At 31.0% G+C, this 25,505-nt stretch overlaps 5 protein-coding genes across 5 annotated transcripts; 3 read left to right on the forward strand and 2 right to left on the reverse strand.

Moving 5' to 3' along the window:
* Positions 1-1,930: 1,930 nt before the first annotated feature.
* On the forward strand, positions 1,931-4,152 carry LOC114183941 (homeobox-leucine zipper protein HAT7-like). Its single transcript, XM_028071142.1, has 3 exons — positions 1,931-2,271; positions 2,473-2,858; positions 3,684-4,152. Exons 1-3 carry the CDS (start codon positions 2,160-2,162, stop codon positions 3,987-3,989), a joined length of 804 nt encoding a protein of 267 aa, XP_027926943.1. The 5' UTR covers positions 1,931-2,159; the 3' UTR covers positions 3,990-4,152.
* A 4,251-nt stretch (positions 4,153-8,403) lies between these two features.
* Positions 8,404-11,858, forward strand: LOC114185696 (O-acyltransferase WSD1-like). Its single transcript, XM_028073567.1, has 6 exons — positions 8,404-8,513; positions 8,596-8,839; positions 8,923-9,498; positions 10,640-10,993; positions 11,128-11,265; positions 11,446-11,858. Exons 2-6 carry the CDS (start codon positions 8,654-8,656, stop codon positions 11,590-11,592), a joined length of 1,401 nt encoding a protein of 466 aa, XP_027929368.1. The 5' UTR covers positions 8,404-8,513; positions 8,596-8,653; the 3' UTR covers positions 11,593-11,858.
* A 2,236-nt stretch (positions 11,859-14,094) lies between these two features.
* On the forward strand, positions 14,095-16,579 carry LOC114183837 (O-acyltransferase WSD1-like). Its single transcript, XM_028070992.1, has 5 exons — positions 14,095-14,323; positions 14,463-15,035; positions 15,373-15,726; positions 15,842-15,979; positions 16,198-16,579. The coding sequence occupies exons 1-5, from the start codon at positions 14,138-14,140 to the stop codon at positions 16,357-16,359; spliced, it is 1,413 nt and encodes a 470-aa protein (XP_027926793.1). The 5' UTR covers positions 14,095-14,137; the 3' UTR covers positions 16,360-16,579.
* Positions 16,580-17,576: 997 nt separating this feature from the next.
* On the reverse strand, positions 17,577-20,878 carry LOC114183005 (aldose 1-epimerase-like). The gene is made up of 5 exons (XM_028069828.1): positions 20,549-20,878; positions 20,422-20,471; positions 18,686-18,809; positions 18,479-18,586; positions 17,577-18,345 (listed from the first exon to the last, which is right to left on the reverse strand). Exons 1-5 carry the CDS (start codon positions 20,724-20,726, stop codon positions 17,711-17,713), a joined length of 1,095 nt encoding a protein of 364 aa, XP_027925629.1. The 5' UTR covers positions 20,727-20,878; the 3' UTR covers positions 17,577-17,710.
* Positions 20,879-22,707: 1,829 nt separating this feature from the next.
* LOC114183812 (polyvinylalcohol dehydrogenase-like) lies at positions 22,708-25,379 on the reverse strand. Its single transcript, XM_028070961.1, has 4 exons — positions 25,249-25,379; positions 24,669-25,153; positions 23,405-24,005; positions 22,708-23,307 (listed from the first exon to the last, which is right to left on the reverse strand). The coding sequence occupies exons 1-4, from the start codon at positions 25,333-25,335 to the stop codon at positions 22,852-22,854; spliced, it is 1,629 nt and encodes a 542-aa protein (XP_027926762.1). The 5' UTR covers positions 25,336-25,379; the 3' UTR covers positions 22,708-22,851.
* Between the last annotated feature and the right edge of the window lie 126 nt (positions 25,380-25,505).

The raw sequence follows: 25,505 nt of genomic DNA on the forward strand, positions 1-25,505 counted from the left end.
GATATCTGAAAATATTCTATAGATTTTGTATCAATACTTAATTCACTTTTATATAAAGTATAATACAATGATTGACTTTGCACACCAAGACTCACTTTAATATATATATTTTGAAAACTGGGCTAATCTGTTAGTTAATAATGAAAACCAATTAACTATAGTAAAATGATCAATTTTTGGAATACGTTATATATATAAAAAAAGGTTAGAGGAAAATCCGAAAATATGTATACAAAATAAAAGAAAATATTTATATTAATGAATCAGTAAAAAAATGAATACAATATTTTTATTTCTTCAAAATAATTAAAAATTAAGTTATTACTTTTTACTCTTAAATATGTATGTTACATAAGAATATGTTACATATAAAAAAAAAAACTCTATATGTATGTCACTGGCAATAATAAATTTTAATAAGTAGGAATGAAACTTAGATTTAAGTGTTAAAATATTTTATTTGAATTTTTATAGATTCTAAATGTTGAAAAATTGTAAATACATGGTTTATTTCTAATAATTAATTATAATTTTTTTAATTATCGTGAAATCGATGCAATTGAATTATAAATTAATTTAAATATGATTAATAAATCTGTATAGATTAAATTAACGCTATTTAAAATGTTTTTAGAAGGTGACATTAATAAACTATTTCTTATAAAAACATATATTAACATTTGACTCAAGACTTGTAGGTAATCAAAATCTCATAACAATTTTTTTTTCATTCTTCATAGACAACTTCATATTCAACCATGTAAATTTAGAATTATATATTTTCTTCTCAAACCGAGTTGACAAATAATTTCCTTTTCTATGCATTAAAACTTCAATCAAGCTATACAACTATTCACGTCTTCAATATATTGATTTCAAACTTTGTTCAATTCAACCATTTCCATATCCATTTCTTAGAACTAATTTACAAGAATTGAATGCCACTCGAATAACAATATGCAAACTTGTCAAATTCATCTCAAAGTCTTATTCTGCACGATTAATCAAGTTAACATCTGAACTGTTTAAAGAAGTGTCTACTCCATAATTTTGTATGTAATATAATCCTTCAAAAATCAAGATAGAACATTCTTCCAAAATTTTAAATAAAAAATTTTAACAAATGTTTGCTTCTTTTGTCTTGGGATTTCTTGAAAACTAAGAAAAATAAATATTGGAGTGGATAATTAAAGATTCCAATACTCTTTAATCACCTCCAAAATAAAATCCTAACAACCAATCATTTCAAAATAACCTCAAAGTAATCTAAAACTCATTTCTCACAATAATGCCAACATGCGTATAGATTCTAAGAAGGATAAGAAGATATTGAAAAGGTTTTCCAGTTTCAAAATTGGTGTTATACCTACACTTTTGCTGACTTGTGCTTAATAGGATCTAAATGATTGAGAATTTATATTGATGGTGAGAAAGGGGAGGAAGGAAGAATGTTTTCAAAGGTTTTTAGATAACAAAAAGAGTGAGTGACTTTTTTTTTCCCACTTTTCTAAAGACACCGCTTCCATATACTATTTTTACTCCTTTTGTTGTTTTTTTTTAATTAAACACTAAGATCCAAAATAAAAGCTCACTCAAATAATTAAACTTTTCTGATATCTACACCCTCATTTTAACTCACACATCTTATATTAAATAATAAAATAAACACACAATTCAATTCAGAATTATTAAAATTCACATATACAGATAAAATGAAAAACTCAATCCTCACAGAATTTGGGTATTGAATAATTGAAGTCGTTTAAATAAATAGATTTTTGGATATATATAATGGTTTATAATACTACTTAAAATTTCCCACTAATATAAGAAAAGCCAATTCTGTCACATTTCATAGAGTTATTTTCACATCCTTTAGAATAAGCATATAATTTATATACTTATCTGAATTTAAAGGTGTTTATTAGGTTAGAGTTAATCGGAAGGGATCTAACTCTCTCTCTCTCTTTCTCTCTCCTACACCATTGTCTGTTCTTAAAAATCTCGATCTCTGCACATTGTCCTCTCCCTTTCTCAGTTTTGTGATCATGCATCTTCTTAAACTTCAACAGTAAGAGACAGATACCAGTTTGCATGAACGATATATCACTATCACAACACATCATCATTCATCATCATCTTCTTCTTCTTCTTCTACCATGGCCTTTCCACCTTCTCACAGCTTCACGTTTCACACTCACGAACAAGATCACCACCACCTCCCTTCAACCTCTCTCAACTCCTTCCCCTTACCACCCCAACACTTTCAAGGTTCATTCATCTCTTTCTGTCGCAGTACATATATATATTCTTTGTTGTTGAATTGAAACTCATATTTCACTTTGGAGTTAGATAACATTATACGCAAGTATATACATATTCTCTTTTCTTGATTTTCGTGTTCAATTTCTATACCCTTTTACTCTCTGTGGATATGCTATCAGAAAATTGGGTTTTGTCTTAATGTTGCAGGGGTTGCACCACCATTGATGTTGAAGCGGTCCATGTCGTTTTCAGGCATTGAGAACAAGTGCGATGAGGTGAATGGAGATGATGAGTTATCCGACGATGGGAACTTTCAGTGTGGGGAGAAGAAAAAGAGGCTGAATTTGGAACAGGTGAAGGCTCTAGAGAAGAGTTTTGAGTTGGGGAACAAGCTTGAGCCAGAAAGGAAAGTGCAGTTAGCTAAGGCTTTGGGGTTGCAACCAAGACAAATTGCCATATGGTTTCAGAATAGAAGGGCCAGATGGAAAACCAAGCAATTGGAGAAGGAATACGAAGCACTCAAGAAGCAGTTTGAGGCAGCTAAGGTTGATAATGATGTTCTTAAGAGTCAGAATCAGAAACTACAGGCAGAGGTAATAATAATGGTTTTTTAGCTTGCTTCAAATTTGTGTTTGGATCAATCATTCAACTTTCCATAATGGTCTCTTTTTGGATCTAAGTAATAATAAAGTGTTTGGTGAAATGGATCAAGGGGAACATGAACTTAATTACTGATCAGAATCTAGGGGTCAGTGTTACTGAACTCTTGTTCTTGATCTTGATTCAGATATCTGTATGTGTAGTATGATTCCACTATTAAAATATTCGTTCTTGGTAGGATTCTTCTACTTTTGGAAAGAAAAGCATAAGTTTGCATTATTCCTCTTCTATTTTTCTTCCAAAAATTTAAATTTTGTTCCTCACTTTCCTCTACACATATATGCATTCTCGTCATTGACTTGATATGGAATTCAATTTGTTATATTCTGTGAGTAGAGTTTTTCTACTCCTCATGTTTCTTTGGCTTTATAAGAAAAGGAAAATCTTTCCATGTTTTGAGTTTTGGTGCGTTTCATTTACTTCTGAAACCCCATTTCCTATATTGCATCACTATATGTAACACAGTAGTGATGGCCAGTAACTTTTTAAAGTGACTGGTTCCCACATTAACTATTTTCTTCTATAAATTGGTCATTAATTTGGTGAAGAATCTGCGTCATTGTCAGGTCCCATACCTGTAACAAGTTGCAACGTGTTTCTTTTATGCAACGTGTTTTATTTTTTACCACGATTTGCAGACACATTGCACAGGATCCAAGTAATGTTTTAAGCTTTTAACATACTAGTATATGTTATATATGCTACTTGATATCTTTACTTTTTTTTACATTTTTTTCACTATATATCAATGTTTGCAGTTACAAGCAGTAAAAAGTAGGGGTTGGTGTGAAAATGGAATAATGAGACTTAAGAAAGAAGGTGAGGGTTCATGGAGCAATGGAAGTGATAACAGCTCAGACATTAATTTAGAACTCTCAAGAGCACCAGTTTTGAACAACCCTACATCTTGTCAAGCACCCTTTCCCACCAGCATCACTCAGATCCTTCAATATTCGTCAAAACCAGATTTTCATGATGATGACTTCTGCAACGTGATTCACAACATTGATGCACACCAAAACTTTTGGCCCTGGCCTGGTCAACAGAACCACCATTTCCATTGACCTATAAATGATTTGAGGATCTATCATACAACATTTTTCCTTAAGTTTTTTTTTTTTTTTTTGCATTATTATTTATATGCTGTAGATTGGTGTATAAAGTCTGAACAGATTAAATGTATGTAGAGTCGGTGGACTTTAAGCAGTGCAATTTCTTTCCCATAGACATTATTGTTCCATACACATTATTGTATTGAAAAACATAAAATAATATTTACGTTAGGCAGAGAAGTAAAAAAAGAAAATATTAATTGAGTTATGGCACATGTGCCTCCTAAGTGGATTTCCAGCTCTGCAGTGCAGTGTGGACCATGCATAATTAAAAACTGGATTCTCTGTTTCTCTTCTTTAAGCACATATTTTATTACATATTGGTACTTTGCAATCTTGACATTGAGATCATGTTGTGGAAAAATGCATGCAAAGCTCACCATAATCAGTGTAACCATGGAGATTCAAAAGGATTATCTCTCATCTATATATACGGGTTGAAAAAAGAGCGAATCTAGCTTGCAGTAGTTGATTAAGAAGAACATTACCAAAATCAGGAAAAAGAGTAATGCAACACAGTCCAAGAAGCAATAATTTATGTCCAACTGTTCCTACATCAACTTACTGTTATATAGTAATTTTATATATTGTATATTATTTTGTATAAGTTTGATAATATTTCTTTTTTACACTATTTTGAATATTATATATATATATATATATATATATATTAACTTATTAGAAAATATTCTATATTTATGTAGCAGAAGTTTGAAACCACAAACAGAAAGACTTGTATATGTACTTTGCATGTGCTAAACAATTAAAAATCTACCATCATTATGGCATTTCAGAATTGTTGGAAAAAGCACTTGTGTTGTTTATGTTTATAAATATCTTAAAATTTTATGACAAACAAAACAAATATTGAATAATTACGCCCAAAATTGATGATGAAAAACTACACCTACATCTCCAAATCGTTGCATGTACCTTATTGAAAGAGAAAAGTTGTAAAATATGTGTTTATAAAACAGACCGGCCACAATCTAAATAAATTCAGAAAATATAAATAATATTTTCTAATCAAGAATTCTCTCTCAATCTCTTTTCTACATTGTTTGAATATTATTTTAAATGTCTATAACATAATGTTATTTATACATGTACGCAAACTTTATAATTCTCACATTTTATTTTATAATTTTGATGCAATCCTTTTATCTGTTTTTTTCCCTAAAAAATGCTTTTCCATAGAATTTGTTCTACATTATCAAGTTCAACAAAATCTCTCGTTTGAAGATTAATTTTAATTTGTCTCGACTTCTCGATCAATGCAATAATTTTGTTTTATATGCTATTCTATTAGGTCAATTGAAAATTGATACCTCAATTAATAAATGATTAACAATTTTGTCAACATGTTTAATGTTTATAAGGTTATGTTAGCACCCAATCCTCATTTAAAGATATGATGAAATGATAATGTAGGCTAATATGTTTTATTCTAGAATGAAATATTGAATTTTTTATTAGATGTTTCACACTCTGATTATCCCTAGCAAAACACTTATCTAGATAAATCCTAACTTTGTTAATAAATCTTGAAGTCATTATCAATTCTTTATTGACTTTTATTGCTGTTATATACTCATTCTCTGCGGTGGATGGAACAACTATCTTTTGTATCTGCTATATCCAACTAACCGTTTTAGTAACAACAATAAAAATACATTAAGTGGTATTTCTTCAATGATCAGCTTCATTTAATTCTAATTTACTAAAATACAAATACTTCTTGTAGTGTCTTGTAATACCTCAAAATCCATTTAAATGTTTTAGGGAGAAGTAATATTTTCCTTAACTTCTTGATTCTTTAGTGCATTTTTGTATAGATTTGTTTTTCATAATTTTAACACTAGATTGTCTTTTAGTTATGAGAATAACTATGATGATTCTTAGACCTGGAATATTGGATTATGGGTGTTACACAATCTTTTTCCTATCTCATATTATTTAGAAGGTTTAATTAGTTAAATAATATCTATTTTCTCAGATATATCAGTTTAATATTTATTATTAAAAATATGTTAATTAAGTTTCAACTTTTAAAAAAATATCTCTTTGTGAAATCAAGAGCAGGTAGAAAAGAAATGTGAGGGAGAATGCGTTGAGATAACAGTGGTTGGGTTAATCTTCTTATCCTTTGAAAAATCAAAGATGGCACTCTCAACTATGCCCATTCAAATACCTCCAAAATCTAACCTTTCTTCCTGCACTTCGTCAGAGTACTGATTTTGATTAAAAAACAAAAGTGAAGAAGAAAAACCCCTATATAACTATTTTTTATTTTAGCCAACTTTCACCTACTCTCCCTCTCTTGTCAGAATCATCTCTTCTTGAATGATTTTCGTTGTCCCCACAAAACATTCAGAACTGAATCAAATAATTTATGCTATTTTGGAATATATACTACAAATTAATCAATTTCAATCGCTACAATTTCAATTTCAATGTCCTTAAAATTATATATATAATTCGTCTCATTTTATCCAATTAATTCTTTGTTAGTTCATTGAAAGAGTACTAAACTCTGCTCATTACAAGAAAATTAACCTTAAGATACGCCTAACGATTAAAGGTCCACATTAATGAATAAACGTCGGTTACAAGAGAAGATTAATTTTTAATTAAAATAATTTAACATTGATAAACTCAATGTTGATATGCTTTTATTTTAAATAAATTTAACTTAATTTTTAATATTAGTGTAACTTATGTTGACGTGATTAATGTTAATGACATATAGTAATTTCATAAAAAGTTTCAGTACGTAGAACACTTCCGTCTCCAACAAAAGATAAAATACAAACAAATAGTAAAAAGAAATTTTAGTATATGAAAGATATGTATTTGTATGAAGGAGATATTGTTGATGAAAGAGATGTGTGGTACATCCTATATGTGGTACGCGTGTTGAAACACTCAATTTCATGTGTATTAAAATTTCGAGTTTTCTTGAAACACTCATTTTAAAAATTAGTTAATTTCTTCATATAATTGGAGTTATAGTAAAACATTGCGGTCAATTGGGCGAAAATTGTTGTTAATTTTAGTCTTTGTTCATTTTTTACTTGAAAGTTTATACAATTTAAGATGGATTTATTAGTGTTTTATCGAAAGAATATTAATAGAAAATTTACTCATTTTATCTACTTAAAATCTTAAAATTATAGGAGTTTGATAATTTCTCCTTCATACTCTAAAGGCAGCTTCTTTATGTATTTTTATAAATTTCTCCCTGCATCTTTACATACAAAATGTTTTTTGTTCTTTTAAGATTATGTAATAGTTAAAAATGACTTTTTTAGATTGTATAATTTAAAAGTTAAATGACTTCGGAATTTTACAATCTAAAAACTATTTTCTTAACTCTTTTCAATCTTTGAAAGTCATTTTGAACTTTTAAGTTTCACAATCCGTAAGTCATTTAACAAACAAATTGCTAAAAGTTATTTGATTTTAAAATCCAAAAAGAATAAAAGTTATTTTTTATATAAAATACAGGGTCAAATCTATGGAAGCAGGAAGATGTCGCATGCTCTGAATTAAAAAATAAGCATTATCTGTAGGGCCAAACTAATATACTCCTTCTATACCTATAAACATAACATATAAATTTTAAAAGTATTCTTTATTTATCTATTTTTTATTTTTATAAATCCAATGCTTCAAAAAAGAAATGACACTCCCTAGTTGTGATCTAAAAAATAGAGTATTGGGAGTATGTATTATATGTTCACCCACTCCCATCAACATTCACATATTAGCTCAGGGAAGATGATCAACTACCAATTTCATTCATCTCTCTTCAACAATTCTACACTACCAAATTAATCTTTGAATAATCAAATTTCTTACCAAATCTATCATATTTTACATGACAAATACATTGGACCATGCACTCTACGATTTTATAACTACTTATAAAAGAAAATAAAAATAAAAATGTCTACTTGCTTTTTTCATAAATTTACTTTATATACAAATAAAAAATAGATTTTAAACTAATAATTTCTTTTACTAATTAATTTATGTTTTACAGATGAGTTTTTAAAAAGCATCTGCAAAAAAAAAAAATTATATAATAAGCCATTTTGAAAGTTTATTATAATCATATAAGGTAAAGTTGCTTCTACAAAATGTAAGAAAAGCAATACACATATTTTGACTTTTACAAAACCGTAGGAATTTCAAGAGAGGTTTTTTACAAAGAAAGAAAACACGTCATCGTACATTGTTAAACAATGAAAAGTGAAGGAAAATTGCAATACATATTCCATGAAAGTAAGTATATAGTATATTTTTCTTTTTCATTTTGTTACACCTAACTGTTTAAGAAAACAACTAATCCATTCAAACGTGTGTTCCGATAACATTCTATTACGTACGACAATTTCAGGTGGCTGTCGTTGGTCGGTCACTCTTACCCTGCCGTGTTCGTATCAAAATAGAACAAACCTATCATTTTTAAAGGTAAATTCAACATTGCTTTTACCTAGTAAAAATTCTTTGTGTTCAGTTTCTCACCCTATATATATTCCTGCTCAATTCTCAGGTGATTAAATTGCACTTTCATCTCTCTTTCTGAACGTTAACCAAAAATATATAGTAATATGGAACACCTAAATGAGGAGCAAGATGAACCAGTTAGCCCTATGGGACAATACTTCAATAGTTCTGCGCTATGCATATATATTGTTGGAGTTTTGGAATTTGAAGTTCCCATTCATGACTTGCAAACCTTCACTCTCATTAAAGATGTTTTCCTTCCCATCAATCCACGCTTCTCTTCCATCATGGTTCTCTCTCTTTCACTGTTTCATTTATTTTCATGTCTGTTTATATTAGGATTATTCATGGTTTATGAAACTTATGAAACCAGGTCCAAGATAAAGATGGAGAGAAACGATGGAAGCAAGTTGAAGTCAATTTGAAACATCATGTGCAGTTTCCGAAATTCCCTAAAGGGAAAACAGTGGAATCTTACGACAAGTTTTTTCATGACTATTTATCGAACATAGCAATGGAGCAATTACCACAAAGCAGACCCTTGTGGGAAATTCATGTGATCAACTACCCCTCTAAAGATGCATGTGGCAGTATAATATTTAAGCTTCACCATGCTCTTGGAGATGGTTATTCTCTGGTTGGTGCTCTTCTTTCTTGTCTGCAACGAGCAGATGACCCTTCTCTTCCATTGTCGTTTCCTACTCTGAGACCACCAAAGCCACAATTATCATCAACTAAAAGCTTCTGGAGAAGATTTTCTTGGATGTTCTCTTCTGCCATAAACACTGCCTCAGATTTTGGATGGAGTGTGCTGAAGAGTAGCATCATGAGTGACGATAAAACACCAATAAGGTCTGGAGATGAAGGAACCGAATTTCGCCCAATTTCCATATCAACTATGGATTTCTCCATTGACCATATCAAGAACATCAAGTCCAGCCTCCGAGTGGTATTAATTCCTTATTTAATCTTTAATTCTTCATTTATAAAGTTTACCACTTTATAAATGCTCATACGTACGTCACTTCTGTTACAGAAAATACTTTTCAGTATCCATGCATATATGTACATCCAAAAAAAATAATTATTTTATGAAGAAAAATAATATTTTCACAACTAATCCAAATGTATAACAATGTATCACGGTTCTTTTATCAAAAAGAGACATGCATAGTAGTACCTGGGCTTGTTTGCTGTCGGGCTCTATAGTTTACATGTAACAATTAACAACAGTAAATTATATCATGGAAATGAATGTACACATATTTTTTAAGTCACAGGAAAATAAGTGATGTACCTTTTCATGAAATTAATTTTATATCTCAGTTGCAAATCGATTTGAATATTTTCTTTTACATAGTTTAAAATAAGCTATGGGATTAAATACCATTTTAATTTTTTAATTTTCAGTAAAAATTAAAATTAATATGTTTTTTTTAAATTTTAAATTAATTTAGTTCTTATTTTTAGACATACATTAATTTAGTCCTTTTAATTAAACTTTATTAAGTTTATTTGATATTTTAATGTGTTTTTCGGTGAATGTTAAAGTGAAAATATATCAAATGGTATAAACAACTCAAATGCTATCATAAAATACTTTTAAAATGTCAAATAAATTTAACAAAAATTAGTTGAAAAAAAATTAAATTTACGTATTTCTAAGATTATGGAATAAACTGGATCAAATTTTTTAAGAGGACAAAAAGATATGTTTAAAAGAGTTACCCACGTAGTTAATTAGTTGCAATACTTAAAACATTTGCTCTTGAAATCTAGTTGTGCCTCAAAGTTTGTAGGAAAAATATACATGCATGACTGTCATTGAAAAGTTTCAATAAGGACATGTTTCTTATACACAAAACTTGTTTTGACATAAATTATGTGCTTACAAGAAACATAAAAAATGAGAAATTAATACATGATATCATAATTATCTTTATGTTCAAATAATATTGATAGCACACACACTCTCTCTCTATTTATATATATATATATATATATATATATATATATATATATATATATATATATATAGTATGTGCAGATTAAAGACATTTAATAATCATTATCTGATTTTGTAATGGCAGACTATAAACGATGTGATCACTGGAATGGTGTTCTATGGGACCAGGTTATATATGCAAGACATGGACTTGAAGTCAAAAACAGCAGATTCCACTGCATTGGTCTTGTTGAATACCAGAAACATAGAAGGTTACCAAACAATAAATGACATGCTCAACAGCAAAGCCAAGGGTCCATGGGGGAATAAAATTTCCTTTTTGCATGTCCCAATACCAAAATTAAATCAAAACACAATGTCAAACCCTCTACATTTCATTTGGGACTCCCATAATATAATCAAGAGAAAGAAACAATCTCTAGCTGTTGCCCTCACTGGAACTCTTTTGGACATGGAGAACAAATTCAGAGGACAAGAGGTTGGTATCATTATATATAGCTCCTTAAATTGAATGTTATATATATATATACGTTCTTCCATTCAGTGCTTTTAGCTCTTTTTTTTTCTTAACTTAATGTAATTATTGTATTTGCCTTTATAATTTTGTTACAGGCAGTAGCAAAACACCTTCGAGGGACAGTAATGAATTCAAGTGCAGTGATTTCAAGCTTGGTTGGACCAACACAACAAATGTCTTTAGCTAATCATCCTGTTAAGGGCTTGTATTTCACATTGGCCGGTGGACCTGAGGTTAGAACAAGTTGCAGTGAACACAAATATTTCATCATATTATGAAATTTTCTTGATGAAACAAATCAAATAACAGTTTTCATAAACTTGATTTCTTTATTTTAACCAGAAGATTTAGATGTAGTGAAGTTATATGCGTGAGCTCTATTTAAACATCATTGAACTATGTGTGCATTGCAGAGTCTTGCCATTTCAGTTATGAGCTATGTGGGAGTGCTTAGAATCACCCTAAAGACAGAAAAGGACTTCATAGATGAAGAGAAATTGAAGGCATGCATACAAAGTGCCTTTCAGATGATACTCAAAGCAGCTACAGAAAATTCCTGACAGAGCAATACAGAAGTCAAAATTCTTACATTATTTATTTTGAGGAATTGGAATTGCTTTGTTTTAATTTTTTTTGTACAAGTATCATGTCATTATTTCTTGGGTTTCATGAACACCTTAATTCATTAATCAATATGATGTGTGTATGCTCTGAAACTTCATAAAGGAGGTCTACTCATCCATGTGGATTTTCCGTATGAAGTTATGTTTTTCTACTATTCGCCATGCCTCAGTTAATAAATGCAAATTTTCTTGTTATGGTAAAATCGAGTTTTGATTCTTTGTTGATTTTCTTATATAGACCTGCATATGAAAACTCAGCACTGACGAAGAATAAAGAGAGCAAGTATTTTCATATTGTTCACATAGACAAAATATTGATACTAGTATAACCGACAATTAAGTATATCACTTTACAGAAATCAGATTTTGAGTACCCTACACAATTGACATCATTTTTCTCATATATTATCTGTATTACAATGTTGTGCTTAGTAAAGCAATTTTGGTAGAATTGTATTCCAATGCTTTAGATATCACATATATTATCACTGAGCAATATTCTAGAATTTTCTATGTATGTTTTTTCTATTTTCGCGTTGGTGGCAAAATCAGTATTTGTTATATTTATTCATTATAGATGGGGTGTCTGATTTGTTTTCTGGAAATAACCTGCACTACATTAAAATATTGTCGTTAAAAAAAATGACAAACTTTCAAATTCAATCCATATTGTCAACGTCATTTTGGCAGACTTTAATTACGTTTGTCGCCCCGTTAATTACAAACATTCTTGTCCTCTTTTAATTTTATTATCTTTATTATATTTTTAATAAATATAATATGTATGATATTATATTAATAAATAATTTATTGTAATATTATTAAATTAATATACAAAATAAATTTATATTTATTAAAAATAAAATAAAATTAATGAAAAAAAATAAAAAATAAATATTAATGGATAGAAAAAAAGAGAAGATAGTTTTATAAAAAATATGTAAAATTAACATTTAATTTTTAAAAATTTAACAAATAATTATATTATAAAGAGTAAAATTAAAATTATGAGATATGGAAAAAAAGTTAAATTTATGAATTAATTTAAATTCATATCTTTTAAAATTTAATTAAGTTTACATCTGAGAAATTTTCGTGTATTTAATATTCAAAATATATTTATTTTTATATAGCTATTTTGTCATTTGATTTTTATTGTTAATAAGATGATGTCAAATTATATATATATATATATATATTGCTGATAAAAAATGGTTAGGTGCAATATTTGTTTTAACAGCAAAAAGTAAATATAGTAAATAGGAGATCCTCTTTTATTAGCACTTTCCCACTTATGGTAAAATTAGTCATTGTGTTATCAATCATAAGTTTAATTGATTTAGTTACATAGATTTAACTGATTTTTAATTTTGCTTAAGACATGAATAATAATTTTCAAGCTCACAAGACTCGCTATATAAAAATCTACTGAATGAAATTATTGAATCTATAATCTTTGTCGTATTAGACAACAGCGGTGGTGCAAACATATTGGACAATAAATGCTAAGGTTACGTTATTTAATTTTCGGTGACATGTAGTTAACAGTTAGCCAGCAATATTCGGTGGCGTTTGGTGAACCTAATTCAAAGTATAAATGTTTGGACAAACAGTTCTTAAAAGAATTTCATCAATCCCATCTTTAATTTTAATTTATTTTTCTCTTGCGTATAATCCTCTGATTTTTTTTATTAAACATGTTTACCTTTTAAAATTAGAGTTAAAAGATTTTAATCGGAAGTGCAAACCTTACTACTTGCATCCATCGTTATTCCATTTGAAAATACATAGTCTTTATGTCTGAAATCACACGAGCTGCTTTTTCCGAATATATGAACACCCAATGGATATATTTTGACTTAATTTGAAAGTGCCGCCGGAAATATTTAGTTATTGTTTGAAAAGGAAAAAGCCACCATAAAAGGTTAAACAAACAAAAATAAACGCAAATTTTAATTTATATTTGAGAAATATTTTTTCTACAGTTTCTTTTCTTCTTTTTAAAAGAAAAGAAAAACAGTGTACGAAAAAAATATTATTACTACTTTTATTATAATAGAAAGCAATGTCCGTAGTATATGATAAATGATAATTGATAAATCTATATTTAAGTATGAGTCTTAAAGATATTATTAAACGTATATAAACATATTAGAAGTTTTTTTCTTAAAGAAAAAACTATCTAATTATGTCAAAAAGGTAATACTTCAACATTTAAATGGATTATGGTTTGTCATTAACATTGTGTACTTGTTTACGTAATAATGAATTGTTGGTTCTCATGTATATCTGTCATTTCTTGCTCCATGCCTTTTGTTCTTATCAAAGTAAAACTTACTCATTTCAATGGTAACTTAAAACAATCTAAGGTCACTCTGGCACGTCTTTATCGCTTGCTTTTCGTCCTCACCTTCGTTCTGTGTACTATATATATGGTTTATTTCCCTCTTGAAGTTGTCAAAAATTTCACAGAAGGTATACTATGGAACACCAAAAAGAGGAGCTAGCAGAACCAGTTAGTCCTGTGGGACAATACTTCAACAGCTCTGTGCTCTGCATATACATTATTGGAGTTTTAGAATTCGAAGTTCCAATAGATGACTTGCAAACATACGCTCTTCTCCAAGATGTTTTCCTTCCCATCAATCCACGCTTCTCCTCCATCATGGTTCTCTCTTTTTCTTCCTTACTACACTGTTTCACTTATTTTCATGTGCATGTGATGTGTAAGAACATTACAATATACTATACATACCAGGTTTACCTTTCATCATTTCTGAAATTTGCACTAATCACATGGTTACCAGGTTCAAGATAAAAATGGAGAGAAACAATGGAAGAAAGTTGATGTGAACTTGAAAGACCATGTGAACATCCCCATATTCCCCGAAGGAAAAACAGTGGAATTGCATGACAAATATTTCCATGACTATTTATCAAGCATAGCAATGGAGCAGTTACCACAAAGCAGACCCTTATGGGAAATTCACATGATCAACTACCCTACAAGTGATGCATGTAGCACTTTAATATTTAAGCTTCACCATGCACTTGGTGATGGCTATTCTCTCATGGGTGCACTTCTTTCTTGTCTGCACCGAGCTGATGACCCTTTTCTTCCCTTGTCCTTTCCTTCTCTCAAACAATCTAAACCAGAACCTTCCACTAAAAGCTTCTGCAGAAAACTCTCTTACATGTTGTCCTCTGCCTTCAACACTGTCTCAGATTTTGGATGGAGTGTGTTGAAGAGCAGCATCATCAGTGATGATAGAACACCAATAAGGTTCGGAGATGACGGAGCCGATTTTCAACCAATTTCCATATCAAGCATCACATTCTCCATTCACCATATCAAGGACATCAAATCCAGACTTGGAGTGGTATGAAAACAATTTCTGGTTGTTTAACTTTATCTTTGACTTTATCCATACATATAGTCTTATTGGATCGCCTACTTGTCAGAGTACACACAAGTATTTTCAATATTCAACTTTTGCTGGTAGAACTGGTTGGATCTTATAATTTGTCTTTTGCTATGTGTGTGTCAATAAAAAATGTTACATATCTAATTACATTCCATAATGCTTCCATCATGCAATAAAACAACCTTACCATGTAACCACTACTTTCTATGAATCTTGGTCCATCACTATCTTCAAATCATTGACATTGTATCATTATTTGCTTTTTTGAAAAAACTTGTATTACCAATTGCAGACTATAAACGATGTTATCACTGGAATTGTCTTCTATGGGACTCGATTATATATGCAAGATATTGATTCCAAATCCAAAAGCTCACACTCCACGGCATTAGTATTACTGAATACGAGAAACATTGAAGGGTATCAGTCAATCAACGATATGCTGAATACTAAAGCCAAGGGTCCATGGGGGAACAAAATTACCTTCTTGCATGTTCCGATACCAAAATTAAATGAGACCAGAACTTCTACCCCTCTTGAATTTATTCGGGATTCACATAACATTATCAAGAGGAAGAAACAATCTCTGGGTGTTGTTCTCACTGGAACACTTTTGGACATAGAGGGCAAACTGAGAGGACAAGAGGTTGGTAGAATATTTGGTTACTTAACTTGAATTTGATCATGATGCTGTTACTTACATTTTTCCTACCAATAATCTGTGAATGGTACAATTGTTAAGTTAGTTCTTGTTGTTGCAGGCAGTAGCTAAACGCATTCGTGGCACATTGACAAAATCAAGTGCAGTGATTTCAAATTTGGTTGGACCAGTACAACAAATGGCTTTAGCTAACCATCCTGTGAAAGGCTTGTACTTCACATTGGCTGGTGGACCTGAGGTATCTTCAATCAATCCCTTTCATTTTTCAACTAATCATATCAGTATGTGAGAATCTGAATTGATTCTTAATTTCCTTTTCTAGATACCAAAAATAAATTTTATATTTTCTAGTAGCCAAAACTGGAATGAATGACACTTTAAGAAGGAAAGTTTTTATCTCTTCACTCCTTGACTTGATTGCTGTGATACAAAAGCACCATTTAATTGTATTTGCAGAGTCTGGTCATTTCGATCATGAGTTACATGGAAGTGATAAAAGTTACCCTCAAAACGGAAAAAGACTTCATAGACGAACAGAAATTAAAGTCGTGCATGCAGAGTGCATTTGAGATGATTCTCCAAGCAGCCATGGAAATTCCTCTCGAAACAAAATGCTAGTGTGCTCCCTCACCAACTCTGAAGGTCAAAAATCTATTATTTGGTTTGGATCGTTGTAAACAACATGGAACTGCTTAATGCGAAATCAGAGAGAGAGAAATACATTAATTATACATATTATTCCCAGGATTTATCAACGCCTTCAATTGCTTTTCTTGAATATTTGTCGTGTGTATGTTATGGAAATTAATAGAAGAAGCCCACCTTGGGATTTGTTGTATATATTTTCTTGTATCTGTCAGCAGTGATTGGTAAAACTACCATTTCTATGGTAGTTTTGCTCAACAAAAAAACCTCACCTACGTAATCGTCGAAAACTTGTTATAATAATTTTTATATAATTAATATATAATGCTATTAATTTTTTTTTTTTTACACATATGTCTGTACATGGAGAAAAAGAGAGATCATTATATAAATTGTCATACATCTGATAACTTCTCAGTACAGACAGAGTCACTTCTGAGAGAGATACTTTTGTAAATTGTACTCACACGAAGTCATAATCCTTACCAATTGTCCCCTAAATAGGGATAGAGAAGACTTCCATGATGATACACTCATTATAACTATGTGTAATAAAGTGATAACAATTCATAATTTTATATGTATTTTTAAAATAATTATTATGAAATTGTCATAAATCTTAAATTTGTACTTTATAACATCAAAAGCCTCCCAGATATTTATTTCTTAAATGAATTTGAGAGTTAATTTAAGAAAGAAAAAAAAATCATCCACCAATTGGTTTCGCCTAAGTTGACTAAATCCTCGTAACATGGTGTGTTTCAGCCAACAACTTTGACTGTCAACGCAACAGCTGTTTAATCCTTCATTACAGCGACAAATAACAAGAAAATAGTTTTTTTAAGAAATTAGAAAAAAAAAAGTCACTGGTATTGGATTGGGGTCTTCTTCCACATTCTTATGAGAAAAAAAACATTGTAGTTTGTGGAAAAAAAATTCTTAATTTATCATGATAGATTTTTACTTTTTAATAAAAATGTCGCAAGGTTGTCAAATATTAAAATAAACAATGTATGCACCTGTAATATTTAATAAAATGAATTGATGACATATACTATAATATGACTATTCAAAATTTTTAAATAAATAAATTATATTTTCTTTTGTCTTTTTCCGTGTTTATAGTTAACTTTTTTATTTTTACTAAATCTCATACTCAAATCCATAAGTAGATTCTTACGCACCACCAATTATGGAGAGAACACTAAATTATTCATTGTAATGGCCACAAGTATGGACGAAATCCAGGTTCATAAATGTTACACTGATTTAGCGAGGTAAACTGAAATTGGGAGAAACATGACTCCTCTTGCGTCTCTCTAAACTAATAGTGAGTTTTGGTGGAAAACTTGAAGAGCATATAGTGCTTGTAAGGCTTTTCTGGGGTCACAATTGTCGAAGGAAAATTAGGACGATTCACAGAATCAGGGAAGGCCTGAGTCTCCAAACACAGTCCTGCATGAGCATTGTATACATATCCACCTTTCCCCTTCACATTCTTGATATAGTTACCACTGTAAAACTGCAAACCAGGAGCGTTTGTGTACAGTTCAAAAACTCTTCCAGATTTCTTATCCTGCACTATAGCTGCTAGCTTCCTCTTTTTTCCCTTCTCAGCATCCAGCACATAGTTTATGTCATAACCTTTGGTTTCAGCCAGTTGGTTGATCCTGCTTCCAATACTCTGTGGCTTAAGGAAATCATAAGCTGTTCCTTTCACAGAAGCAAATTTTCCTGTGGGAATGAGTTTGCTGTCAACAACTGTGATTTGTGAACCAAATATCTGCACAACCTCGTTCAGAATGTTGCCACTGTTTTGGCCTCCTAGGTTCCAGTAAACATGGTTGGCCAAGTTCAACGGAGTTGCTTTGTTCAGAGCTTTTCCTTTCATAAGTATAACCAATTGGTTTTTCCCAGTTAGAATGTAGCTCACACTTACAATAACATCACCAGGGAACCCTGAAACACAAATATCAGAATTTCTAACTGTCAGAAATTATTTAGCTCACACTTACCCCTCTAAAATAAATTGATCTTTTACTTTAATCATTTAGAACTTAGAAGCAATCAAAAGAGTGATACTATGGCTTACCTTCTTCACCATCTACACTGTGGTAACTGAAAGTGATTCTAGGACTTGGACCTTCCTTTTGATACCTTTCCACTTTCCAAAGAACATCACCAAATCCTCTGGATCCACCTAACAAATAGGACAGACAGAACACTCTGGTAAAAATAATATACGACAACTAAGGTATAAATTCTTTGTTAAGGTCTTTTTCACTTATGTTGAACATACCATGAAGTGTATTGTTTCCTTCATTAGCAACTAATTTGTAATGGGTTCCATGTAGAGTAAACTGAGCTCCACCAATTCTGTTGGCAACCCGGCCAACAGTAGCACCAAAATATGTTGTATCATTCTGCAAACAGTTGGCATGCAATAACTTGGTCACAATTTATCCACTATATGTGAGACATGTTAGGTGGAAACAAAAAGAACAAACATTGTGGTATATAAATCCTGTGTTTGGTAGGGTTAAGTTGGAAACAAAAGGAAAATTGAGTTGAAAAGAAAGCATAAATGTTACTAGTTCTGCACAACACAACTCTGACTTCCACCAAGTAACTTTTAGTAATGGCGCAGTACCCTGGTGTAAAATGTTTTAAGGCCACACGTGCATCACGTGACTTGTGGCCATCTTTTTCCGAATTCATAGATAAACCTTATCTACGGATTTGGGAAAAATTATCTGATAAGGGGCACTTCACCTACTACCCTTAGTGCGTCCTTGCTACGATATCAGAAGAATAATTATTTTTGGAAACTTCTATATACCCTTTTTGATGATGATTCTTTGTGAAAATCTTTCTAAACCATACTACCACTAAACTAGTGCAATATATACTATTCTCCATCTTAAATTACTATAATTTAACTGAATAATCCTTTTTAAATTAAATAGTATTTATATTTTTTAATAAAATATTAACCTTTTTACTTTATGCAATCCTCCATATAAAGTAATGAAGAATTTTTACTCAGAAAAAAATATTTATTCGAAATTTATTTTAATAAAAACTACATTATTAATCTATTTATAAAACTTTAACTGCAATCATTATATTATTTAACCATAAGAACAAATTACTATTATTTTAATTAATTTTGGTCATTAGTGCAACCACCATGATTATACCTTGAAACATCATTGCAACCCAATATTCCAGGGGATCGCACAATGCCTTTATAACTTCCTCAGATCTAACCTACACCTATCTGAATGCAACACTCAACATACCTTGTTGTCAACTTGTCATTACTTGTATGCTACTTTTCTTCATTATAAAATAGCTAGTTAGATACACTACATACAGTGGAAGCATCACTTGTAGAATTTTAATTTTTCAAATTAAAAATTTAATCAAATTAAAATTTTATCTACAATCACGAAATAGCAAAATGATTTTGAAGAAATAAAAAAATAATAATATAAGCGAATACATTTTTATATACAGCTGGGGGAGGTAAATATGACAAATATGTATATGTGGAAATGTCAGATGGAAACAACAACTAGAAAAGGGACATTGAAAATTAAAAAACGCAATCCCTTTCTGTATTAAAAAATTGACTTATACGTACGTGGACCCTTTCTTTCCATGAACTGACACAAACTTCAAAGCTATCTTAATATAGTGAAATTTATTAATAACTCTTCAAACTAAATAATAGTATTATTCTCTAAATTATATAACTAAATAATTTAACCTAAAAGTAATTCGTTTTTACATTGGACTCAAGTGGTGACTAGGACTCTGGGGATAGCGACAAACTATACTCCAAATCTTAGCCAACCAAGCAAATTTTTTTTTTTTTTTGCTAAACAAAAGTATTCATAGCTATCACATGTTTGAATAAATCCAAGTTGTTGAACACGAGAATATTGTAGCCTTGCAGAAGAGAAGAAATCACAGAAGGTAGCAAAGTCTGAAATCACAATAATCAAGAAATACAGATGAGAGTGGACTCACAGTGTAATCCTTAACAGAATCGTATCCAAGAACAACATCACCCAACTTTCCTGAACACAGAAGACAGAGAAATAAGGAAAATAAAGAAGAAAAATCATGATTTGAAGTTTGGAGCAGTGAATTATACCATTCTTATCAGGAAGGAGAAGGGACACAATTGATGCACCCCAGTTGGTGACCTTCAAAGAAAGTTCACCTTTCTTGAGCTCAAATATTTTTATATTTTCCTTCTCAACAACAGAGCCATTGACAGAGCCAGAAGCTCCTAAGAAGAGACTCAGCAGGAAGAAAAAGAGCTTGATCATTTTTGTTGCAGAGGGATTTGGTATGAAGCAAGAATGAGAAGAAGAGATTGTAATGTAGTAGGAGGGAGAGAAAGGAATAATGATGGGGAGTGAAGGGGAAAAATGAAAGGCAGTGGGTGAGAGTGTCACACAGCACTTCACTGTTTTCAGCTTAAGACCAGAGTTTATATGATACTCTGACTAGGCTTGTGTTTTGGGCCATGTGGACCTATGTATTAATTTGTCCTGGCCCTAAGTCAATGAATTTATTTGTTAAGGTTATCTTTTCAACATCTAAGAATCATTTAATTAATTAAAGCTTAGAAAATAAAATAATTTAAAAGGATAAAGTGATAATCAGAATATTAGGCAATTCAAACTCAACACACTTGGAAATAAAGTTATAACAAATATATTATCAAATCTGCTTTTATACGTAGGAATAGAACATATATTAAAAGCTTACAACAACGTGTCTTGCTTAATTAATCGGGTTAGATTCCTTGTTTTTATCAAGAACTTTTTGTTTTTATTTCAATAATTGTCTGTAAACCTATACATAAGTTCTTTTTGAGACCATGCTAATTTGAAGGCAAAGCTAAAACCTTTGACCAAGGAAGAAATGAAAAGAAAAATCAACGGCAAAAACCTGCTTCCAAATAGGCTTTTTCTTCCTACACCCTATAATTTCTAAATGCATCCCCATAATTTTGAAAATGATCATGTATCTTTTGTAAAAAAATGACATCTAGATTATTTGTTATGAAATTGTTCCAAAACAAGTTTTCTATAAGTTTATAACATAATTTTTGGAATAAAATTTCCAGAATAAGATTTTTAAGCTTTGTGAAACACATGTATTCTAAAATAAACTTTTGAAAACAAAGTTTCAAAAACAAGCTTTCCAAAATATATATGATATATTTTGAAATGAGATTTCCAAAATAGATTTTCCAGAATAAAATTTTGAAAATACATAAAATACATTTTAGAACGAGCTTTTAAAACAAAATTTCTCATACAAACTTTTCAAAACATAAATCATAACTTTTGGAACGGACAATCTTTTCAAAATGAGCTCTCTCATCTTCTTTCTCTTAAAGCACTTGGAAACTAAGGTGGAGCATGCGAGGGCGTATTAGCGACAACTGTAGTGGTGTAATGAGAAAGAGTATTTTAGTCTTATTTCTACGTTAGTATGGCGCAAGAGTTAGTAATAATGTGAGTGCATAAAGAAAATGCCTCCAAAATTGCAATATGATTGTTTCTGGTGTGAACCTTTGAGCTGCCCATTGTTTTAAAAAATGGATAACTGCTTCCTGCACCTCCATACATTTATCCCTGTGCGCCAGTATTTTAAAAAGAATCATTTTTTATCTTTTTTGTATAATCTCAAAATAAAAATAACTTTCGAATTCTGCGATTCTTCATTAAATCATTTGACTTCTGAATTAGATAATTTAAAAGTTATTTTTAACTTCCAAATTATACGGTCTAGAAGTTTTCTTTTAAGAAAAAAATTTGCTTAGGTAGAACGCAGTGGGAAATTTATGAAGATGTATCACAATTTTTGAGATGGGCTCCAGTCCCCAAATATCTATTATTTGGTAATACACACAAACATCTACACATTAATGTAGACATCAAAATCTATATATTTTGGACACAAATTATTTTAACACTACTCTTTTTTTCATTATCATTTCATAGTATCTTTCACTACTATTTATTTTCTCTTTCTTCTAAAAATACAAAAGTTAACTTTTGTTAAAACTATTTTACCTTTATACAAATCATCGAAGGGTCGTCAAATGGTGTTAAATGACTTTTTCCATATATTTTTACCCATTAATGCAAATTTAAAGTTTATACATAAACAATAATTGTACCAGGTCTCATTTAACATCCAAATTATCATAAGGGCACTTCAATATATATATATATATATATATATATATATATATATATATATATATATATATATAATATTAAGACAATAGCATTACAAAACACATGTGGTACAAAACTCCAATTTCACAGTAGATCATGTTGTTTTGTGCCCATCTTATTCAGAAATAAAAACCATAAAACATGACATCATATGATCATGCGTCTTTATTTGGGTCACTAACCACAGAATTTTGGCTTAGACACAAAAGGAAAAAAGCGAAGTTCCAGCAGTAAAATTTCCAATATTCAATCCAAAGCCTACCTTATATCCATTCCCAACATATATGCACCCATCACTGACAGACAAGCCACCGTACACCGATGATCCTGTCTCATACGACCACAAAATACTACCTGTCTCAGCGTTAATTGCATAAATAGGTCCTTTTATATCTACGGATCCTGCAAACACAATGCCATTAGCTACAGAAACAGGTCCAAAAGCAGAGGCATTACTAGGGTTTTCTGTGGACCACAAGATCTTCCCACTCTTTGTCTCCATTGCCACCCACCCTCCACTTCTTGTAGTCTTCTTCGATGGTTTCAGGGTGAAGTTCTTGCGATCAGAATTAGCAATGTTAGTGTAAACCCTTTCTATGTCACTCGCTGCTCCCCATATTGCACCTCCCGCAACCCCTCCTGGTCCAGCTTCCTACACAAAATCAAACTTTCCAATGTTACGTACCATGATGTATATTAAATAATTCCTAAGGTTTTCAACATTCTTAATTAATGCTTAAAACCCTAACCGTGGACCAAACTAGGTTGCCGTCATCACGGTGCAAAGCCCAAGCAAAACCACTCTTTTGCACAGCAACAACAACATCTTGTTTTGTTTTGTTGACATCAATTGTGAGAACGATTGGTGCCTCCCCGAAATCAGCATCTGGGTTGGGACCAGGTGGACAATTAGGTGTTGACAAATTGCTGCATGAAACGAACCACACATCGTACCCTCCGAATTGGCGGTACCATTTGATTTTTCCATCATCCAAGTCAAGTGCGAGGATTGAATCAGAGTGATTTTCTGGCTCAACACAGCGATCAGGGTGAGTGGGTTGTGTTTCGTTATTTTCTTTTTCTTGACATTGACGTATTTCCAAAGGGGCAGAATACAAGTTTCCAGTGGCAATATATATATGGTTCCTTGATGCATCGATGGAAGGGCTACTTCCCCATACAGCTGCTCCAGCATATTCTCCTTTTTCTCCATGATTATCAGGTAGCAGGAAGGTTTGCCACAAAATGGCACCAGATTTAATATCTAGCTTTAAGAAGCTTCCTCGAAAGGTGCAACATTCTTCAGGTGTCAGACCTTCTTCTTGTGAAGATGTTCCCACATAATAAGCCCTGTATACATTTGCAACTTCATGTGCAATCACTACTTTTACATTGATTCTTTAAGGTGGTTTTTTTGTGTGTGTCTGTGATCATTTTCTTTACATAAACGACACTAGAAAGTTACTCGTCTGTGTTGGTTATTCCTCCAAGTAAATCTAGCTCATCATTCAATCAATTTGAATTTATATGAAAATTTGATTCTATCATTTTAGATTTTGTGTTTTTCATTAAACAAGTCACAACCTACTTATAATATTTTAATATTTACATTATATACCCATGCATCATATTATAATTGGCATACCAATTAGTTGTCAACTTCCAAAGAATTGATTATGTATAATATATATACCATTTTTCGGAGACCACGTCCCCGATAAATTAAATATAATTCAATGATATGGAAAGAAACGTTGAACATTGTACACTAATTTGTGAAATACTTTTCATAGTCATACAACCAAAAGTCAATGTTTTTCTTTGGTTGACTTTTGTGCTTTCATCATTTAGAAACATAGTTATGATAATATCTGGTAGTATATTTTAAAACATAAATGCATATTATTTAACATCTCAGTTAAATCACAATATATTTTAGGGATGAGTTTGGGAAAAAAAAAATTAAAAATAGAAATGAAAAGTTAAACTGTGGAACAAAACGTTATAACTGACCCGTTGTAGTAGGTTCCAGACGTGGAGATAGCACTTGTGTTATGACTGTCCAAACGTGTGTTCCAAACTAACTCTCCCGTGGATCTTTTGAGAGCAATAACAAGTGCAGGACCATATATTCCAAACAACACAAGACCATGGTCTGCAATAGTTGGTGTTGCTCTTGACACAGTCCAGTTGACACCTGGCACAAACCCTGTTGCACTTACACCCGTTAGATTCTGCAAGTTCTGCTTCCACACCAGAGATCCATCTTCGGTTCTCACCGCATAAATGTTTCCATTCCACGACGGAAAGTAGAGTATTCCATCAAAAATAGCTGGAGTTGCAGTTATGTCTTGGCCCGCTTTGAACTTCCACTTCAAACTTAAGTTCGAAACAGTTTCAACGCTGATCTTTTTCTCCATGCTCGCGTATCTTCTGTTGTATATATCCCCACCATGGTTCAACCAGTTTTCTGTCTTTTCTGTTGCTCTGAATGTCTCCTAAAACAACCACTCAACGATATATAGTAAGTTCAGCTTAAGTAGATCAAAATCAATTGTAGGAAACAAATTAAAGTTAACATGGTAGCTCTTACATCAGAAGCTTCCGATAATGAACTTGTTAGTAGGCATATTACAAGCATGCAAATTGTAAAACATGTGATTTTCTCGAACTGTGCCATGATGTTATGAAGTTGGAGGTTTGTAATTGTAACCTTCAGGACTTTCCTAGGATATATATATCATTTATACTATGTATGAAATGTATGAATGTGTAGTCGTTATTTTATTCGAAAAATGTTTTTTTTACACATTATACACATATAATTCAGTTTTAGAGTATTTTAGTTAA

The sequence above is a fragment of the Vigna unguiculata genome, chromosome 5, assembly GCF_004118075.2.
Source record: "Vigna unguiculata cultivar IT97K-499-35 chromosome 5, ASM411807v1, whole genome shotgun sequence".
Taxonomy (NCBI): Eukaryota; Viridiplantae; Streptophyta; class Magnoliopsida; order Fabales; family Fabaceae; genus Vigna; species Vigna unguiculata.

Coding starts and splice junctions, on each gene's coding strand:
- LOC114183941 (XM_028071142.1), top strand. CDS start 2,160: ATGGCCTTTCCACCTTCTCACAGCTTCACGTTTCACACTCACGAACAA. Junction 2,272..2,472: donor ACCACCCCAACACTTTCAAG/GTTCATTCATCT, acceptor TTAATGTTGCAG/GGGTTGCACCACCATTGATG. Junction 2,859..3,683: donor ATCAGAAACTACAGGCAGAG/GTAATAATAATG, acceptor CAATGTTTGCAG/TTACAAGCAGTAAAAAGTAG.
- LOC114185696 (XM_028073567.1), top strand. CDS start 8,654: ATGGAACACCTAAATGAGGAGCAAGATGAACCAGTTAGCCCTATGGGA. Junction 10,994..11,127: donor ACAAATTCAGAGGACAAGAG/GTTGGTATCATT, acceptor ATTTTGTTACAG/GCAGTAGCAAAACACCTTCG. Junction 11,266..11,445: donor CATTGGCCGGTGGACCTGAG/GTTAGAACAAGT, acceptor TGTGCATTGCAG/AGTCTTGCCATTTCAGTTAT.
- LOC114183812 (XM_028070961.1), bottom strand. CDS start 25,335: ATGGCACAGTTCGAGAAAATCACATGTTTTACAATTTGCATGCTTGTA. Junction 25,154..25,248: donor CATTATCGGAAGCTTCTGAT/GTAAGAGCTACC, acceptor TGGTTGTTTTAG/GAGACATTCAGAGCAACAGA. Junction 23,308..23,404: donor GCAACCTAGTTTGGTCCACG/GTTAGGGTTTTA, acceptor GATTTTGTGTAG/GAAGCTGGACCAGGAGGGGT.
- LOC114183005 (XM_028069828.1), bottom strand. CDS start 20,726: ATGATCAAGCTCTTTTTCTTCCTGCTGAGTCTCTTCTTAGGAGCTTCT. Junction 20,472..20,548: donor TCTCCTTCCTGATAAGAATG/GTATAATTCACT, acceptor TTCTGTGTTCAG/GAAAGTTGGGTGATGTTGTT. Junction 18,810..20,421: donor ATTCTGTTAAGGATTACACT/GTGAGTCCACTC, acceptor AACTGTTTGCAG/AATGATACAACATATTTTGG.
- LOC114183837 (XM_028070992.1), top strand. CDS start 14,138: ATGGAACACCAAAAAGAGGAGCTAGCAGAACCAGTTAGTCCTGTGGGA. Junction 14,324..14,462: donor CACGCTTCTCCTCCATCATG/GTTCTCTCTTTT, acceptor CATGGTTACCAG/GTTCAAGATAAAAATGGAGA. Junction 15,036..15,372: donor TCAAATCCAGACTTGGAGTG/GTATGAAAACAA, acceptor TACCAATTGCAG/ACTATAAACGATGTTATCAC.